This window comes from Nerophis ophidion, linkage group LG02 (genome assembly GCF_033978795.1).
Source record: "Nerophis ophidion isolate RoL-2023_Sa linkage group LG02, RoL_Noph_v1.0, whole genome shotgun sequence".
Classification (NCBI taxonomy): domain Eukaryota; kingdom Metazoa; phylum Chordata; class Actinopteri; order Syngnathiformes; family Syngnathidae; genus Nerophis; species Nerophis ophidion.
The window spans coordinates 72,782,931-72,804,078 of record NC_084612.1 but is presented as its reverse complement, the minus strand read 5'-3'; the positions used below and the strand labels follow the sequence as shown (position 1 = coordinate 72,804,078).

The following is a 21,148-nucleotide window of genomic DNA, read 5'->3' as shown; positions in this document are numbered from 1 at the left end:
TATTTGAGTAACCTTTGTTCTGCCATTTGCGTACTGGCGAGCGATCTAAGAATCCGGGAACATATCCTTCACAGATGTGTTGTAGACATCCGCAAATGAGAACGGGATGTTGCTTCCAGCAATCAGCATAGCCATCTTTGTCTCAGCATAAGTTACACCATCGGGTCTCCATTTTGCAAGGTGGCCCATAATACTGGGTTGTGAACGATGCTGCGCTGCGGACGCTTTGTGCTTCGCTGACCGTTCATGACTGAGTATATCCGTTCACCGTGTTCAATGGAGAAGTCTGTTCTATAAAATTTACAGGCAACATACCCCTTCCCCTTCGAACTCTCCTGGATGAACTGAAATTCTTTTTTCCATTCGTTTTGGAACTTGCAAGCATATTTCTTTATTTTGCTCGTCGACGGTGTAATTTATTGGGTTGGAGACAGAGTCAATAACCAGGCGACGTGATGAAGTTACGTCTCTTTACTATGGGCTTCAGAACAGACTCCCTAATGCATATGTTCCTTGACTGCACTTAAATGTAGAATATTTCTTTATTATTCATATATTATATATATGTTATATTATATTATCATTGTTTATTGTAAGCGAACTGTGGTGCTGAATATCCCCCAGGGACCAATAAAGTACATTCTATTCTATTCTATGTACAGTAGATGGCAGTATTGTCCTGTTTAAGAGGGTTCTCATGGAGCTGGAGGGGGCGTGGCCTCCAGCTCCACCTGAATTTCGGGAGAAAATTGGTCCCGGAAGGTTTTCGGGAGAGGCGCTGAATTTCGGGAGTCTCCTGGAAAATCCGGGAGGGTTGGCAAGTATGCACTAGGGCTAACATTTTATTCTCAGTGTGCTGCATGAACACAATTTAGTGAGAAAAAGGCGACGCCACATCAAATGAGTAACAGATTTTATATACAAACTGTTTACAGCAATATTTCTGAATGAACTCTGAATAACATCGGCATGTTTTGTGCTGCGTACGCCGTCGCCGCCGCCATCAGCTTCAAATGAGATCAAGTTAACACAGAAGTAGAAACCCTTTAAGAGCACCTTTGGTCATGGAGGGAAGCAGTTTAGGGGACTTTTGACCATCTGTAAGGCACAAGACACAGCAACACCAGCCTTCGAGAATTAACTCTTTACTCAGCAAACCAATAATTACCAACTATATGAATAATGTGATTATAGTCCACGGACACGTGTCTTTTTTTTTTTAAGGCAAAAAGAGCCAAGGGAGGAAAAGAAGAATCACTTATTGTGAGCATCAACTTCTCAGTGTCTGGCCGTGACGATTCAACGCAATGTTTCAATTCAAATGTATGCATGATATCCCATTTCTACCGAATCATGACCACATATTCAAAAACTAACTTTGTGGCCCGTTCGTGTTGTACTTTACAACAAAATGTAACGCGAGAAATGCCTTGCTCCAGGCTGCATCAATCAAAAGTAGCAAAACTCGATTCAACGATTATGTAAAAGAGATCTATAGCAAATTCTACGACTCGTTCTAAGCTACTCAATTCATCAAAAGATTCTAGAACTGGTGAGGAGGATGAGTGGAACACTACAAGACTGACGGAGGGGATCTGCTCAGCAGAAAAGCTCAAACGCGAGTGAACGTGGAGCTTGAGCGTCCGTGGTGAAAGGCGTGTGATAAACATGAAGCGCTTTGTTTCGGCAAAGCCCGTCCAACAAGGTGACCACATTTACGGCAATGTGAGCTGGCACCAGAACTGTACAACCACTCTTACTCTCAACCCAAAGAAATGACCACTATAAGGTCGTAGAAATTGCTGATACAGTTATTGAGGGTCCGAGTTTGGCATTTGGCTAAAATGAAGCCCGCTTGAAATAATAAAAGATGAAGATGCTTCTCCGCCTCAATCAAAGCTTACTCCCGAGAGCTTCTTCTTAGGGTTACAATGAATGGAATTGTTTAGAAAAAAAATCAAGATCGGTTCTGTATCATGTTGGTGACATGGTGTAGGGGGCGGGCAGGGGGTGTGGTCGCCATTGGCACGCTGGGGAAGCTGTGCCATTCCCTCCTGTCTTCGGCCGGCGACGTTACCCGTGTCCTGAGCACACTTTTACATCACGGCACACTTTTTCCCATCCTCCGGCGCATTTCCGTCGGCTTTCTCCATCTCCAGTATGATGCGCTTGAAAACCTCCACGGCGGTCTGCGGGGCATGGGACAAGTCAGGAAGCAGGTGGTGCACAAAACGCGGTAAAATAAATACCAGAAAATACCTCATTCTCCTTGGCGGAGGACTCCATGAAAGCAGCGCCCCAGGAATCGGCCAGCTTCTTTCCCTCCTCCGGCTTGATGACCCTGACAAATAGCCACAATGGAAACCCTTCAACGCACATAAAACTCTCAGATAATGGTACATTGTGAATTATATTTATATAGCGCTTTTCTCTAGTGACTCAAAGTGGTTTACATAGTGAAACCCAATATTTAAGTTACATTTAAACCACTGTGGGTGGCACTGGGAGCAGGTGGGCAAAGTGTCTTGCCCAAAGAAACAACGGCAGTGACTAGGATGGCGAAAGCGGGAATCGAACCTGCAACCCTCAAGTTGCTGGCACGGCCGCTCTACCAACCGAGCTATGCCGCCCAATCTTGGAGTCATCAGGGATCCCAGTGAAGTTAAAAAATAAATAAATGAGGAATTAAAAAATATCAGCCGGGGTTCCAACGGGCCCTTTTGGGTGTATCAGCATTTTTAAGATGCTTTGGAAGGCAAATCCTACACAGAAAATCTCTAAAAATGCAAGAAAATTTACCAATGGTTTTCTAACGTTTAGTAGCTCCAAACTAAAAACCACACCTGTTTTTCATGACTGAACTACATCATCAAAAGCTCACTGTTTTTGTTAAATAAATAAATGATAAATGGGTTGTACTTGTATAGCGCTTTTCTACCTTCAAGGTACTCAAAGCGCTTTGACACTACTTCCACATTCACCCATTCACACACACATTCACACACTGATGGAGGGAGCTGCCATGCAAGGCGCCAACCAGCACCCATCAGGAGCAAGGGTGAAGTGTCTTGCTCAGGACACAACGGACGTGACGAGGTTGGTGCTAGGTGGGATTTGAACCAGGGACCCTCGGGTTGCGCACGGCCACTCTCCCACTGTGCCATTTACAGCCTTCTGAGGTAAATATCAAAATATATTGTAGCGCCCTGTTAGAGTTAGTGCTGCAAGGGGCTCTGGGTATTTGTTTTGTTGTGTTTATGTTATGTTACAGTGCAGATGTTCTCTTGAAATGTGTTTGTCATTCTTCTTTGGTGTAAGTTCACAGTGTGGTGCATATTTGTAACAGTTGTAAAGTTGCTTATACGGCCACCCTCAGTGTGACCTGTATGGCTGTTGACCAAGTATGCGTTGCATTCACTTATGTGTGTGTAACAGCTGCATATATTAAGCGACTGGGCCTGCACGCTGTTTGTATGGAGGAAATGCGGACGTGACGACAGGTTGTAAAGAATGCTAAAGGCAGTGCCTTTAAGGCACGCCCTCAATATTGTTGTCCGGGTGAAAATCTGGAGAATGCTTGCCCTGGGAGATTTTCGGGAGGGGTACTGAACTTCGGGAGGATTGGGAAATGTGAGAAATTGCGGTGTTACAGCGGCACTGCTGCTGTGTAATAACGGCGGGCCAGCTGTAATGTTATTTTGATATTGCCTCAAGGGCCAAATTTGGCCCGCGGGCCAGAGTTTGACACCCATGATCTACATCGACTATATGATTGGCCTGAGTAACTGGACAGGACAGACTGAAAAATATATAAATAAATAAAATAAGAATCAGGATTAATCTGAAAATCTTTTATTTTTAATATCCCTATTAACCTGTAGTACAACGCGGTCCGACCTCAACCTTTTTTTTTAATCATTCGCTCTTTGATTTTTCATTGCTTCACACGTTAGCTTAGCCTAGCAAAACCCAGCATGTTGTGAGCATGGTCCTAGTGCCCGCCACAGTATAAACTTATATATCTCATTCCTGTAGAATTGTTTACCATTGTACTGTAATTGAAAGGTAAATATTTTTGTTACCCAAATTTAATAAAGAAACAAAAAGGACTAATTTATGTAAGCAAAAAATGTATTAAATAAACATTTAACATCTTAAAATGCGATGTTGTGTTTTTTTTGTTGTTGTTGCCATCACTGCATTCGAGCTCATTCGTCCGTGGTGATGGGCTTATATTGCCCATCCGATTTGAAGCCAACATATTCCCACAATGGGACATTTGGCTTTATAAATCTATGTTTGTTTCCTCCTAATTTGTGTTATTTTATAGAATTTCTCACCGGTGTAAAGCTGGCGGTCTTGCTCTGCGCCCACTTAGACAAAGATTGTGAATTACTGAAAAGAACTGTGTTCAGTTAATTCTCCTGTTAAATAAATGTGCTCAGGTGTTGGGAGCGATGCACAGAGTGAGACCTCGTTCTCCCCGTTTGAAGCGAGAGACGAAAAAAACACGAACCTCAACAATTCCGATTAGCCGACATGTCTGTCACTCAAACGTAGGAAAAAACAACAACCTTAGCCTTTTGCATTTACGTTAGCGCACTAAAAAAACTTTTGTGTCGATCAAATGTTGACTAATTGTGCATCTCCATTGTGTGATCTTCTGCTGTGCTTACCTTTCCATGTGGAGATCTTTTTTGTTGCCAACAAGAACGGTTGGAACTCTGAAAAGGAAATAACCTTGTTAAATTTTTTTTTTTTAAACTAGGACGTTATACTCAAAAAAATGTCAGCAAACTTACTGAATCTTGCCAACCATGTCTAGCAGCTTGTCGTGTAGCACCTGAACAACCTCAAAACTGAGCAAAGACAACATACACAACTCATAAGTCTGTTTTTTATTATACTGTACGTAAAATTCAATTTATAGCTTGATGACAAAATGATCACATATGAGCGGGTTTGAGATCTGGACGTGGCTTTATACCTTTTCATGGATGTCACAGAATAAACAAGGACATATCCGTGGATATCCATTGAGTGGGACTGTGGGAAAATGGAGTATTCATCCTGCAAACAGTACATTTTAGTGTCATTGAGTATCACTGAATAAGAAGGGTGTAACGGTACATGTATTCGTATTTGGATTATTCGGATCAAAGGCATGCCGATTCTTCACAAAGTTCACATTAAACAGAACGTGTGCCTGGTCACTAAATGGTTACTTTGCAAACCAATAGCCCTGATTGGTTTGGTACTTGTAGGGCCTTGAAAGTACAACAGTATTTCCTATGCATTCATTTATTTGTGGTGGCCTGCCACAAATAAATTGGGACCGCCACAAATAGACTTGGCATTACCCGTTTGCCCTCTCTCATAAGAACAACACCGAACCGCGAGAATCAAAAAGGTACGCACCAAATCATGATTACGGCAAACCTTTACACCAGGGGTCTCAAACTCAATTTACCTGGGGCCCACTGGATGCAGAAACTGGGAGAGGCTGGGCCGCAAGAAAAGATTTCTTATAAAATCTAACAATGATTTCACCTTCTTTGAATGTTTTTCCCGCCTTAGCAACATACTTGCCAACTCTTGCGATCTTTCCGGGAAACACCCGAATATCAGTGCCCTTCCCGATTATCTCCCGGGGCGATCAATCTCCCGGTTCTCACCCGGACAATAATATGAAGGGCGTGTCATGATGGCACTGCCTTTAGCGTCCTTTAGAACCTGCCGACTCGTCTGCTTGAGGCTTCTGCAGACCCACGGAAGTGACTGGAACACATACTTGATCAACAGCCATACAGGTCACACAGAGGGTGGCCGTACAAATAACTTTAACACTGTTACAAATATGTGCCACACTGTGAAGCCACACCAAACAGGATTGACAAACACATTTTGGGAGAACATCCGCACCGTAACACAACATAAACACAACATCACACATACCCAGAATCCAATGCAGCCCTAACTCTTCCAGGCTACTATAGGGGACGGGGGTGTATATTGTAGCCCGGAATAGTTAGGGCTGCATTGGATTCTGGGTATTTGTTCTGTGGTGTTTATGATGTGTTACGGTGCGGATGTTCTCCCAAAATGTGTTTGTCATTTTTGTTTGGTGTGGGTTCATAGTGTGACACATATTTGTAACAGTGTTAAAGTTTGACCTATGTGGCTGTTGATCAAGTATGTCTTGAAGTCCTCTACAGCGTCTATAGTAGACAAAATACAACATTTGGCTGAGTTGGCACACTGTACAGGTTGTAGAGGACGCCAAAGGCAGTACCTCCCCGGTGCCCCCTTAATTTTGTGGGTTGGGTGAAATTTGGGAGAATGACTACCCCTGGAGGGGCACTGACATTTATAAGTCTCCCGGAAATATTGAGGGTATACAAATATGACGCTGTAAAGGGCCATTCATATAAAACTGGCGGGCCACACCAACATTGAATTTTCACATCAAGGTACGGGCCGCAAAATAACGTCTCGCGCGGGCCGCGTGTTTGAGACCCCTGCTTTACACCCTTACCAAAGAGGAGAGCATTGATTTTCATCATAAAAACATCAATATGGCTCTAATCCAATCAGAAGGTGTCGGCGTGATGTCGGGTGAACTACTCACTTGTCCAGCTGTATCAACCAGCTGAAGATTGAAGTCTTGACCGTTGACACTGACCATTTTATTGAAAGCTGGAAGGAGGAATAAACATGTTTGTAAAAACTAAAACAAAAACAAGTATTGTGTGCAATATTTCTATACTGTTAAGATGGAACTTACTATTTTCAATTGTAGGGTCATAGGAATCAACAAACTGTCCTTCCACAAACTGAATAGTAAGAGATGACTTTCCTGGAGAAGGTAGATGGACAAGAAAGTGTTTACCATACCTATTGGGCTCTTTAACACAACAATAAACTGTGTTTACTATGATGTTAAGATAGTTCATGCAAAATAGAGTAGTGGCGTATCGATGGAGAAATATCTCAACTACGGGGTTGGTAACCAACAACTCCCTAGAATGTGTAACAACTGAAATCCAAGACAAAAATAATGAAAACATGTTTTCTAGAAGAACTGGCTTCTGACTGGCTGACGGCGACAAAGCCAAAATCAAAACTGGCCATTTCTTGTACTTTTTACTTGTGACTTTGTCCAGAGATTTAAGACGAACGGGCCGTGAAGGATTTTAAAATCTACTGCTAGAGCCGCACGATTTTAAGAAAATAACCTGATTGCATAAAACTGCTAAAATAAGGAGTGAAAGAAAACCAGCTATTTTAGACTGTCAATCAACATATTCTTGTTTCAAGGTACCCCACATTAGAAGAGTGGTTCTCAAATGGGGGTATGCATACCCCTGGGAGTACTTGAACGTATGCCAAGGGGTACGTGAGATTTTTTTAAAATATTCTAAAAAATAGCAACAATTCAAAAATCCTTTGTAAATATATTTATTGAATAATACTTCAACAAAATATGAATGTAAATTCATAAACTGTGGAAAGAAATGCAACAATCCAATATTCAGTGTTGACAGCTAGATTTTTTGTGGACATTTTCCATAAATATTGATGTTAAATATTTCTTTTTTTGTGAAGAGATTTTTACAATTAAGTTCATGAATCCAAATGGATCTCTTATTACAATCCCCAAAGAGGGCACTTTAAGTTGAGGATTACTTCTATGTGTACAATCGATCAATCAATCAATGTTTATTTATATAGCCCCAAATCACAAATGTCTCAAAGGACTGCACAAACCATTACGACTACGACATCCTCGGAAGAACCCACAAAAGGGCAAGGAAAACTCACACCCAGTGGGGAGGGAGAATTCACATCCAGTGGGACGCCAGTGACAATGCTGACTATGAGAAACCTTGGAGAGGACCTCAGAAGTGGGCAACCCCCCCCTCTTTAGGGGACCGAAAGCAATGGATGTCGAGCGGGTCCAACATGATACTGTGAAAGTTCAATCCATAGTGGCTCCAACACAGCCGCGAGAGTTCAGTTCAAAGGGGATCCAAGACTGCAGCGAGAGTCCCGTCCACAGGAAACCATGTCAAGCGGAGGCGGCTCAGCAGCATAGAGATGTCCCCAACCGATACACAGGCGAGCGGTCCATCCTGGGTCCCGACGAGCGGTCCATCCTGGGTCTCGACTCTGGACAGCCAGTACTTCATCCATGGTCATCGGACCGGACCCCCTCCCAACATCCTCGGAAGAACCCACAAAAGGGCAAGGAAAACTCACATCCAGTGGGACGCCAGTGACAATGCTGACTATGAGAAACCTAGGAGAGGACCGGCAACCCCCCCCTCTCTAGGGGACCGAAAGCAATGGATGTCGAGCGGATCCAACATGATACTGTGAAAGTTCAATCCATTAGTATTTTTCAACAAGTTTTTAGTTATCTTTATATCTTTTTTTACCAAATAGTTCAAGAAATACCACTACAAATGAGCAATATTTTTCACTGTTATACAATTTAATAGGGTTCGGTCCTTGGCCCTGCACTCTTCAGCATCTACATGCTGCCGCTAGGTGACATCATACGCAAATACGGTGTTAGCTTTCACTGTTATGCTGATGACACCCAACTCTACATGCCCCTAAAGCTGACCAACACGCCGGACTGTAGTCAGCTGGAGGCGTGTCTTAATGAATTAAACAATGGATGTCCGCTAACTTTTTGCAACTCAACGCCAAAAAAACGGAAATGCTGATTATCGGTCCTGCTAGACACCGACCTCTATTTAATAATACAACTCTAACATTTGACAACCAAACAATTAAACAAGGCGACACGGTAAAGAATCTGGGTATTATCTTCGACCCAACTCTCTCCTTTGAGGCACACATTAAAAGCGTTACTAAAACGACCTTCTTTCATCTCTGTAATATCGCTAAAATTCGCTCCGTTCTGTCCACTAAAGACGCTGAGATCATTATCCATGCGTTTGTTACGTCTCGTCTCGACTACTGTAACGTATTATTTTCGGTCTCCCCCATGTCTAGCATTAAAAGATTACAGTTGGTACAAAATGCGGCTGCTAGACTTTTGACAAGAACAAGAAAGTTTGATCACATTACGCCTGTACTGGCTCACCTGCACTGGCTTCCTGTGCACTTAAGATGTGACTTTAAGTTTTACTACTTACGTATAAAATACTACACGGTCTAGCTCCATCCTATCTTGCCGATTGTATTGTACCATATGTCCCGGCGTTCAAAGGACTCCGCTTATTAGTGATTCCCCAAGCCCAAAAAAGTCTGCGGGCTAAAAAGCGTTTTCATTTCGGGCTCCAGTACTCTGGAATGCCCTCCCGGTAACAGTTCGAGATGCCACCATAGTAAATAAATGATAAATGGGTTGTACTTGTATAGCGCTTTTCTACCTTCAAGGTACTCAAAGCGCTTTGACACTACTTCCACATTCACCCATTCACACACACATTCACACACTGATGGAGGGAGCTGCCATGCAAGGCGCCAACCAGCAGCATCAGGAGCAAGGGTGAAGTGTCTTGCTCAGGACACAACGGATGGTGACGAGGTTGGTACTAGGTGGGAATTGAACCAGGGATGCTCGGGTTTGCGCACAGCCACTCTCCCCACTGAGGGGGGGGGTTGCCCACATCTGAGGTCCTCTCCAAGGTTTCTCATAGTCAGCATAGTCGCTGGCGTCCCACTGAATGTGAATTCTCCCTGCCCACTGGGTGTGAGTTTTCCTTGCCCTTTTGTGGGTTCTTCCGAGGATGTTGTAGTCGTAATGATTTGTGCAGTCCTTTGAGACATTTGTGATTTGGGGCTATATAAATAAACATTGATTGATGATTGATGGCGTAGTGGTTTGTGTTGTGGTTTGTGCAGCCCTTTGAGACACTAGTGATTTAGGGCTATATAAGTAAACATTGATTGATTGATTGAGTAATAAGTCTCACCTTAAAACTCATCTGTATACTCTAGCCTTTAAATAGACCTCCTTTTTAGACCAGTTGATCTGCCCGCTTCTTTCCTTTGTCCTATGTCCCCCCTCCCTTGTGGAGGGGGTCCGGTCTGTTGACCATGGATGAAGCACTGGCTGTCCAGAGTCGAGACCCAGGATGGACCGCCTCGTCGGGACCCAGGATGGACCGCTCGCCTGTATCGGTTGGGGACATCTCTACGCTGCTGATCTGCCTCCGCTTGAGATGGTCTCCTGTGGACGGGACTCTCGCTGCTGTCTTGGATCCGATTGAACTGAACTCTCGCGGCTGTGTTGGAGCCACTATGGATTGAACTTTCACAGTATCATGTTAGACCCGCTCGACATCCATTGCTTTCCGGTCCCCTAGAGGGGGTGGGGGGCTGCCCACATCTGAGGTCCTCTCCAACGCTCTATAGCCCGCAGACTTTTTTGGGCTTTGGGAATCACTAATAAGCCGGAGTCCTTTGAACGCAGATTTCTTGCCGGGACATATGGTTACAATACAATCGGCAAGATAGGATGGAGCTAGACCGTGTAGTATTTTATACGTAAGTAGTAAAACCTTAAAGTCACATCTTAAGTGCACAGGAAGCCAGTGCAGGTGAGCCAGTACAGGCGTAATGTGATCAAACTTTCTTGTTCTTGTCAAAAGTCTAGCAGCCGCATTTTGTACCAACTGTAATCTTTTAATGCTAGACATGGGGAGACCCGAAAATAATACGTTACAGTAGTCGAGGCGAGACGTAACAAACGCATGGATAATGATCTCAGCGTCTTAGTGGACAGAATGAGCGAATTTTATCGATATTACGGAGATGATAGAAGGCCGTTTTAGTAACGCTTTTAATGTGTGCCTCAAAGGAGAGAGTTGGGTCGAAGATAATACCCAGATTCTTTACCGTGTCGCCTTGTTTAATTGTTTGGTTGTCAAATGTTAGAGTTGTATTATTAAATAGAGGTCGGTGTCTAGCAGGACCGATAATCAGCATTTCGTTTTTTGCGTTGAGTTGCAAAAAGTTAGCGGACATCCATTGTTTAATTTCATTAAGACACGCCTCCAGCTGACTACAATCCGGCGTGTTGGTCAGCTTTAGGGGCATGTAGAGTTGGGTGTCATCAGAATAGCAGTGAAAGCTAACACCGTATTTGCGTATGATGTCACCTAGCGGCAGCATGTAGATGCTGAAGAGTGCAGGGCCAAGGACCGAACCCTATTTAAATTGTATAACAGTGAAAAATATTGCTCATTTGTAGTGGTATTTCTTGAAACTATTTGGAAAAAAAAGATATAAAAATAACTAAAAACTTGTTGAAAAATAAACAAGTGTTGGAGCCACTATGGATTGAACTTTCACAGTATCATGTTGGACCCGCTCGACATTCATTGCTTTCGGTCCCCTAGAGAGGGGGGTTGCTCACTTCTGACTGGTCCTCTCCAAGGTTTCTCAGAGTCAGCATTGTCACTGGCGTCCCACTGGATGTGAATTCTCCCTGCCCACTGGGTGTGAGTTTTCCTTGCCCTTTTGTGGGTTCTTCCGAGGTGCTGTAGTCGTAATGATTTGTGCAGTCCTTTGAGACATTTGTGATTTGGGGCTATATAAATAAACATTGATTGACATTGAATAAATCATAAACTGATGACATAGTGCTGTATTTTACTTCTTTATCTCTTGTTTTCAACCAAAAACGCTTGGCTCTGATTAGGGGGTACCTGAATTAAAAAAAATGTTCACAAGTAGTACATCACTAAAAAAAAAGGTGAGAACCAGTGCTCTAAAGTAACTGTACTCTTACTTGAGTACAATTTCTGCATAACGTAGTGTTCTTCACCAAAGCCAAAGCGATAAATAGTTGAACGTATTTCAAGTCAGCTGTTGGTTTTTCAAGTTTGAGCGTGGGGAAAGTGGATATGTTGCTGAGGTCAGCAGCCGCGAAGGGAAACAAAGCCAGGACTTTAGCCTGTTAGCCTGCTAGCTAGGGAAGCGTTACTCACCTACAGACCGGTAACCGATCACGGCAATCTTCCTGTACTTGGGCTGAGGCATCGTCGTGGGGGGGCGATGGGTCGAATGTGCAGCAAGCCGAGCGAGTTTTACCGTCAAAACTCAACTTTTATCGCCACATTCGGTCTCCCGTCACGTGACAACAACAAAACTTTTTTTTTTTTCTTTTTTTTTAGGGGCGCCGCTGGGCCTTGTGAAGCGCGAGCTCACCACAGGAAGTACAACATGTACTTATCTGGAATATTTCAAAGTCTTCTTCTCGATGCAGTGCCGCCAAGGATGTCGAGCCGGTGGGTCGAAATCTGGAAACGGTCCGCCGGACTTGGAATTGAGACGACGAAGGTTTGTTTGTGTTTTGTTTTTTTTGGGGGGGAAGGCGACTACTACTCGCAGGCTCGAGTGACGGAAAGTGTCATTGTGTAAGCACACCGTCGTAAAGCAGCGCTTACGTCACGCGTGCTGCAATGCCACATGACGTCACTTGGGGTCGCTGTGCTCCCCGCTGACATGAGAATGTGTGGAAGTCGGATTGTCTCACATCAATTTATGTATACTGGTGCTGTTCATATTATTAGAATATCATGAAAAAGTTGATTTATTTCAGTAATTATATTCAGAACGTGAACCTTACATATTATATAAATTCATTACACACATAGTGATATATTTGAAATCAATCAATCAATCGATGTTTACTTATATAGCCCTAAATCACTAGTGTCTCAAAGGGCTGCACAAACCACAACACAAACCACTACGACATTCTCGGTAGGCCCACATAAGGGCAAGGAAAACTCACACCCAGTGGGACGTCGGTGACAATGATGACTATGAGAACCTTGAGAGGAGGAAAGCAATGGATGTCGAGCGGGTCTAACATGACACTGTGAAAGTTCAATCCACAATGGATCCAACACAGTCGCGAGAGTCCAGTCCAAAGCGGATCCAACACAGCAGCGAGAGTCCCGTTCACAGCGGAGCCAGCAGGAAAACATCCCAAGCGGAGGTGGATCAGCAGCGCAGAGATGTCCCTAGCCCATACACAGCCGATACATGGCCACCGGATCGGACCGGACCCCCTCCACAAGGGAGGGGGGGACATAGGAGAAAAAGAAAAGAAACGGCGGATCAACTGTCTAAAAAGGGGGTCTATTTAAAGGCTAGAGTATACAAATGAGTTTAAGATGAGACTAAATGCTTCTACTGAGGTAGCATCTCAAACTTTTACCGGAGGGCATTCCAGAGTACTGGAGCCAGAAATGAAGACCGCTCTGTAGCCCGCAGACTTTAATTGGGCTTTGGGAATCACTAATAAGCCGGAGTCCTTTGAACGCAGATTTCTTGCCAGGGACATATGGTACAATACAATCGGCAGATAGGCTGGAGCTAGACCGTGTAGTATTTTATACGTAAGTAGTAAAACCTTAAAGTCACATCTTAAGTGCACAGGAAGCCAGTGCAGCTGAGCCAGTACAGGCGTAAGTGATCAAACTTTCTTGTTCTTGTCAAAGTCTAGCAGCCGCATTTTGTACCAACTGTAATCTTTTAATGCTAGACATGGGGAGACCCGAAAATAATACGTTACAGTAATCGAGGCGAGACGTAACAAACGCATGGATAATGATCTCAGCGTCTTTAGTGGACAGAATGGAGCGAATTTTAGCGATATTACGGAGATGAAAGGAAGGCCGTCTTAGTAACGCTTTTAATGTGTGCCTCAAAGGAGAGAGTTGGGTCGAGATAATACCCAGATTCTTTACAGAGTAAAGCTTTTTTTCTTTAAATTTTGATGATTAGTACTTCCATCCATCCATTTCCGACCACTTATTCCCTTTTGGGGTCGCGGGGGCGCTGGCGCTTATCTCAGCTACAATCGGGCGGAAGGCGGGGTACACCCTGGACAAGTCGCCACCTCATCGCAGGGCCAACACAGATAGACAGACAACATTCACACACTAGGGCCAATTTAGTGTTGCCAATCAACCTATCCCCAGGTGCATGTCTTTGGAGGTGGGAGGAAGCCGGAGTACCCGGAGGGGAACCCACGCATTCACGGGGAGAACATGCAAACTCCACACAGAAAGATCCCCAGCCCTGGATTTGAACCCAGGACTGCAGGAACTTCGTATTGTGAGGCAGACGCACTAACCCCTCTTCCACTGTGAAGCCCTGTCTCACATCAACTTATGTATATATACAGTGGGACAAAAAAGTATTTAGTCAGCCACCGATTGTGCAAGTTCTCCCACTTAAAATGATGACAGAGTTCTGTAATTTTCATCATAGGTACACTTCAACTGTGAGAGACAGAATGTGAAAAAAAATCCAGGAATTCACATTCTAGGAATTTTAAAGTATTTATTTGTAAATTATGGTAGAAATAAGTATTTGGCCACTTAAAGCTCTCACTGATGGAAGGAGGTTTACATGCCCCATTCATTCTTTCCTTAACACGGATCAATCGTCCTGTCCCCTTAGCAGAAAAACAGCCCCAAAGCATGATGTTTCCACCCCCATGCTTCACAGTAGGTATGGTGTTCTTGGGATGCAATTCAGTATTCTTCTTCCTCCAACACAACGAGTTGAGTTTATACCAAAATGGATACATGGATGATACAGCAGAGGATTGGGAGAATGTCATGTGGTCAGATGAAACCAAAATAGAACTTTTTGGTATAAACTCAACTCGTCGTGTTTGGAGGAAGAAGAATACTGAGTTGCATCCCAGAACACCATACCTACTATGAAGCATGGGGGTGGAAACATCATGCTTTGGGGCTGTTTTTCTGCTAAGAACAATTGATCCGTGTTAAGGGAAAGAATGAATGGGGCCATGTATCGTGAGATTTTGAGCCCAACCGCCTTCCATCAGTGAGAGCTTTGAATGGTTGACCAAATACTTATTTTCCACCATAATTTACAAATAAATTCTTTAAAATTCCTACAATGTGAATTCCTGGATTTTTTTTTCACATTCTGTCTCTCACAGTTGAAGTGTACCTATGATGAAAATTACAGACCTCTGTCATCATTTTAAGTGGAGAACTTGCACAATCGGTGGCTGACTAAATACTTTTTTGCCCCACTGTATATCAGGGGTCACCAACCGTTTTGAAACCAAGAGCTACTTCTTGGGTACTGATTAATGTAGAGGGCTACCAGTTTGATACACACTTATATAAATTGCCAGAAATAGCCAAGTTGCTCAATTTACCTTTAATAAATAAATCTATATATAAATAAACGGGTATTTCTGTCTGTCATTCCGTCGTACGTTTTTTTCCTTTTACGGTTAGTTTTTTTGTAGAGAATAAATGATGAAAAAAACATTTAATTGAATGGTTTAAAAGCAGAGAAAACAGAAAAAAAGAAAATTAAATTTTGAAACATAGTTTATCTCCAATTTCGACTCTTTAAAATTCAAAATTCAACCGAAAAAAATGAAGAGAAAAACTGGCTAATTCGAATCTTTTTGAAAAAATAAAACAAATAATTTATGGAAAACATTAGTAATTTTTCTTGATTAAGATTAATTTTAGATTTTTGATGACATGTTTTAAATAGGTTAAAATCCAATCTGCACTTTGTTAGAATATATAACAAATTGGACCAAGCTATATTTCTAACAAAGACGAATCATTATTTCCCATTGATTTTCCAGAACAAAAATTTTAAAATAAATCCAAAAGACTTTAAATAATATTTACATTTGATTCTACAGATTTTCTAGATTTGCCAGAATAATTTTTGGAATTTTAATCATAATAACTTTGGAGAAATATTTCAAAAATATTCTTTGTCGAAAAAACAGAAGCTAAAATGAAGAATCAAATTAAAATGTATTTATTATTCTTTACAATAAAAAAAAAAATACTTGAACATTGATTTAAATTGTCAAGAAAGAAGAGGAAGGCATTTAAAAGGTAAAAAGGTATATGTGTTTAAAAATCCTAAAATAATTTTTAAGGTTGTATTCATGAGGAACAGTGTGGTTTTCGTCCTGGTCGTGGAACTGTGGACCAGCTCTACTCTCGGCAGTGTCTTTGAGGGTTTGCCCAACCAGTCTACATGTGCTTTGTGGACTTGGAGAAGGCATTGGACCGTGTCCCTCGGGAAGTCCTGTGGGGAGTGCTCAGAGAGTATGGGATATCAGACTGTCTGATTGTGGCTCCCTGTATGATCAGTGTCAGAACTTGGTCCACATTGCCGGCAGTAAGTCGGACACATTTCCAGTGAGGGTTGGACTCCGCCAAGGCTGTCCTTTGTCACCGATTCTGTTCATAACTTTTATGGACAAAATTTATAGGCGCAGTCAAGGCGTTGAGGGGTTCCGGTTTGGTGGCTGCAGGATTAGGTCTCGGCTTTTTGCAGATGATTTGGTCCTGATGGCTTCATCTGGCCAGGATCTTCAGCTCTCACTGGATCGGTTTGCAGCCAAGTGTGAAACGACCGGGATGAGAATCAGTACCTCCAAGTCCGAGTCCATGGTTCTCGGCCGGAAAAGGAAGGTGTGCCATCTCGGGGTAGGGGAGGAGACCCTGCCCCAAGTGGAGGAGTTCAAGTACCTCAGAGTCTTGTTCACAAGTGAGGGAAGAGTGGATCGTGAGCTCGACAGGCGGATCGGTGCGGCGTCTTCAGTAATGCGGACGTTGTACCGATCCGTTGTGGTGAAGAAGGAGCTGAGCCGGAAGGCAAAGCTCTCAATTTACCGGTCGATCTACGTTCCCATCCTCACCTATGGTCATGAGCTTTGGGTCATGACCGAAAGGATAAGATCACGGGTACAAGCGGCCGAAATGAGTTTCCTCCACCGGGTGTAGAGATAGGGTGAGAAGCTCTGTCATCCGGGAGGAACTCAAAGTAAAGCCGCTGCTCCTCCACATCAAGAGGAGCCAGATGAGGTGGTTCGGGCATCTGGTCAGGATGCCACCCAAAAGCCTCCCTAGGGAGGTGTTTAGGTCACGTCTAACCGGTAGGGGAGGCCTGGGGGAAGACCTACGACACGTTGGAAAGACTATGTCTCCCGGCTGGCTTGGGAACGCCTCAGGATTTTTGATTGATTGATTGAAACTTTTACTAGTAGATTGCACAATTCAGTACATATTCCGTACAGTTGACCACTAAATGGTAACACCCGAATAAGTTTTTCAACTTGTTTAAGTCGGGTCCACGTTAATCAATTCCTGGTACAAATATATACTATCAGCATAACACAGTCATCACACAGGTTAATCATCATGGTATATACATTGAATTATTTACATTATTTACAATCCGGGGGATGGGATGAGGAGCTTTGGTTGATATCAGTACTTAAGTCATCAACAATTGCATCAACAGAGAAATGGACATTGAAACAGTGTAGGTCTTATTTAGTAGGATATGTACAGGGAGCAGAGAACATAGTGAGTTCAGATAGCATAAGAACAAGTATATACATTATAAATGCATTTGATTATTTACATTAGGTTATTTACAATCCTGGGAGATTGGATGTGAATGGAGGAGGGTATCAGTAAAGTGTTGAAGTTGCCTGGAGGTGTTGTTTTAGAGTGGTTTTGAAGGAGGATAGAGATGCACTTACTTTTATACCTGTTGGGAGTGCATTCCACATTGATGTGGCATAGAAAGAGAATGAGTTAAGACCTTTGTTACATCGGAATCTGGGTTCAACGTGGTTTATGGTGCTCTCCCTGGTGTTGTGGTGTTGGTGTTGCGTCTTCAGTAATGTATCGATCCGTTGTGGTGAAGAAGGAGCTGAGCCGGAAGGCAAAGCTCTCAATTTACCGGTCGATCTACGTCCCCATCCTCACCTATGGTCATGAGCTTTGGGTTATGACCGAAAGGACGAGATCACGGGTACAAGCGGACAAAATGAGTTTCCTCCGCCGGGTGGCGGGTATCTCTTTTAGAGATAGGTTGAGAAGCTCTGCCAACCATCAATCAACCAAGCAATGTTTACTTATATAGCCCTAAATCACTAGTGTCTCAAAGGGCTGCACAAACCACAACACAAACCACTACCATATCCTCGGTAGGGACGTCGGTGACAATGATGACTATGAGAACCTTGGAGAGGACAAAAGCAATGGATGTCGAGTGGGTCTAACATGATACTGTGAAAGTTCAATCCATATTGGATCCAACACCATGAGTTGATTAACGTGGACCCCGATTTAAACAATTTGAAAAACTTATTTGGGTGTTATCATTTAGTGGTCAATTGTACGTAATATGTACTGTACTGTGCAATCTACTAATAAAAGTTTCAATCGATCAATCAAAGCTCAAAGTAAAGCCGCTGCTCCTCCACTTGGAGAGGATCCAGATGAGGTGGTTTGGGCATCTGGTCAGATGCCACCTGAATGCCTCCCTAGGGAGGTGTTTAGGGCACGTTAAACCGGTAGGAGGCCACGGGGAAGACACGTTGGGAAGACTATGTCTCCCGGCTGGCCCTGGGAACGCCTCGGGATCCCCCGGGAAGAGCTGGACGAAGTGGCTGGGGAGAGGAAAGTCTGGGCTTCCCTGCTTAGGCTGCTGCCCCCGCGACCCAGCCTCGGATAAGCGGCAGAAGATGGATGGATGGATGGATGAATTAACATAAAAACGGTTCATGTGTTTTCAAAAGTACAAGGAAGTGTAATACTGAACCTTATTGATGAATGACACACAAAAAAATAATAAATGCATTAATATTAAACATGTAGTATACGGGGGCCGGGGCTGTAACCGGAAATAGATTGTCACGTGATTTAGGTCCTGCCGGGAATGTCGTCGTTATAAACACAAACAGGCAGATGCAAACGGCGAATAAGCTCGCTAGTCACCCTCGCCCGGGACAGGTAACACCGTAGACATTTTGGGGACTGGATAATTTCAAAATGTTTGTCGAAATAACGTCAGTTTCCGTTACTTTGTTGCATTTCTAGCTTAGCATTCGCTGAGGCTGCTGCCATAGCAACCGCCCAGGAACACTGGCTAATGTTGTTATGCTAGCAACAAACATCTTTTTTATGTTATATTTTTTTTTACAAAATGTCAGATACTTTTTTTTAATCAATGTCCGCTTTCTAGGAAGCGAACGCGAATTGAAACGTTGTCGCGTTGCATTTTTAGCTAACTGGAAGCTAGCCTCACTTTAGCCGCCAAAGGCCGACCCGTCACGGATCTGATCGGACATGACGGGAATAACACCGCGCAAATGCTGGATGATCGATTATTAATATTGTTCATCGATTAACTCGGATCGAAGACGGAACGGCGACACTTATTTTGGATCGAAAGTGTTTGGCGACTTTTACCGACGCTGTCACGAGTCAAGCGCATTGGAAACGATCAGCTGATCCGTAGCTGCTAATGTTGAAAGTTTTCTCGTTTATAGTCGCTTTTACTGCCTCACCAGGCAATAAAGGCATATATTTACATGTATGTGCTCCAACCATGCAGTTGGAGCCTTTCTTGTTAGAGAGTATCAATCAATCAATCAATGTTTATTTATATAGCCCTAAATCACAAGTGTCTCAAAGGGCTGCACAAGCCACAACAACATCCTCTGTTCGGATACCACATCAGGGCAAGGAAAAACTCAACCCAGTGGGATGACAATGAGAAACTTTGTAGAGCTTAATATTGTGAAAGTGCAGTCCATGGTGGATCTGACATAACAGTGAGAGTCCAGTCCATAGTGGATCTGACATAACAGTGAGAGTCCGGTCCATAGTGGATCTGACATAATAGTGAGAGTCCAGTCCATAGTGGATCTAACATAATAGTGAGAGTCCAGTCCATAGTGTATCTAACATAATAGTGAGAGTCCAGTCCATAGTGGATCTGACAAAATAGTGAGAGTCCAGTCCATAGTGGATCTGACATAATAGTGAGAGACCGGTCCATAGTGGATCTGACATAACAGTGAGAGTCCAGTCCATAGTGGATCTGACATAACAGTGAAAGTCCAGTCTATAGTGGATCTGACTTAATAGTGAGAGTCCAGTCCATTGTGGATCTGACAAAATAGTGAGAGTCCAGTCCATAGTGGATCTGACATAATAGTGATAGTCCAGTCCATAGTGGATCTGATATAATAGTGAGAGTCCAGTCCATAGTGGATCTGACATAATAGTGAGAGTCCAGTCCATAGTGGATCTGACATAATAGTGAGAGTCCAGTCCATAGTGGATCTAACATAATAGTGTGAGTCCAGTCCATTGTGGATCTAACATAATAGTGTGAGAGTCCAGTCCATAGTGGATCTAACATAATAGTGAGAGTCCGGTCCATAGTGGATCTAACATAATAGTGTGAGAGTCCAGTCCATAGTGGATCTAACATAATAGTCAGAGTCCAGTCCATGGTGGATCTAACATAATAGTGAGAGTCCAGTCCATAGTGGATCTAACATAAAAGTGAGAATCCAGTCCATAGTGGATCTAACATAATAGTGTGAGAGTACAGTCCATAGTGGATCTAACATAATAGTGAGAGTCCAGTCCATAGTGGATCTAACATAATAGTGAGAGTCCAGTCCATAGTGGATCTGACATAATAGTGATAGTCCAGTCCATAGTGGATCTGGCATAATAGTGAGAGTCCAGTCCATAGTGGATCTGGCATAATAGTGAGAGTCCAGTCCATAGTGGATCCGACATAATAGTGAAAGTCCAGTCCATAGTGGATCTAGCATAATAGTGAGAGTCCAGTCCCATAGAGGATCTGACATAATAGTGAAAGTCCAGTCCGTAGTGTTCTGACGTAATAGTGAGATTATGGTATATTATTTATTTATAACCTACTCAGTGGTGTAGTGGTTAGAGTGTCCGTCCTGAGATTGGTAGGTTGGAGTTCAAACCTGGCCGAGTCATACCAAAGACTATAAAAAAATGGACCCATTACCTCCCTGCTTGCACTCAGCATCAAGGGTTGGAATTGGGGGTTAAATCACCATAAATGATTCCCGGGCGCGGCACCCCTGCTACCCACTCCTCCCCTCACTTCCCAGGGGGTGATCAAGGGGTATGGGTCAAATGCAGAGGACACATTTCACCACACCTAGTGTGTGTGGTGACAATCATTGGTACTTGAACTTGAACTTTATTATTCATTTGTTCACCTGTTTTTGCTACAGCGAACAAGGAAATTGGACAAAATTGCTATTGTATGAAAAGGGGTA

General features: G+C 43.3%; 1 protein-coding gene across 1 annotated transcript; it reads right to left on the bottom strand.

Moving 5' to 3' along the window:
* Positions 1-896: 896 nt before the first annotated feature.
* Positions 897-12,404, bottom strand: rhebl1 (Ras homolog, mTORC1 binding like 1). Its single transcript, XM_061890172.1, has 8 exons — positions 11,970-12,404; positions 6,785-6,856; positions 6,629-6,696; positions 4,988-5,070; positions 4,803-4,859; positions 4,677-4,724; positions 2,260-2,341; positions 897-2,189 (listed from the first exon to the last, which is right to left on the bottom strand). Exons 1-8 carry the CDS (start codon positions 12,019-12,021, stop codon positions 2,097-2,099), a joined length of 555 nt encoding a protein of 184 aa, XP_061746156.1. The 5' UTR covers positions 12,022-12,404; the 3' UTR covers positions 897-2,096.
* Between the last annotated feature and the right edge of the window lie 8,744 nt (positions 12,405-21,148).

Coding starts and splice junctions, on each gene's coding strand:
- rhebl1 (XM_061890172.1), bottom strand. CDS start 12,021: ATGCCTCAGCCCAAGTACAGGAAGATTGCCGTGATCGGTTACCGGTCT. Junction 6,697..6,784: donor TGACCCTACAATTGAAAATA/GTAAGTTCCATC, acceptor TCCTCCTTCCAG/CTTTCAATAAAATGGTCAGT. Junction 4,725..4,802: donor GACATGGTTGGCAAGATTCA/GTAAGTTTGCTG, acceptor TTTCCTTTTCAG/AGTTCCAACCGTTCTTGTTG.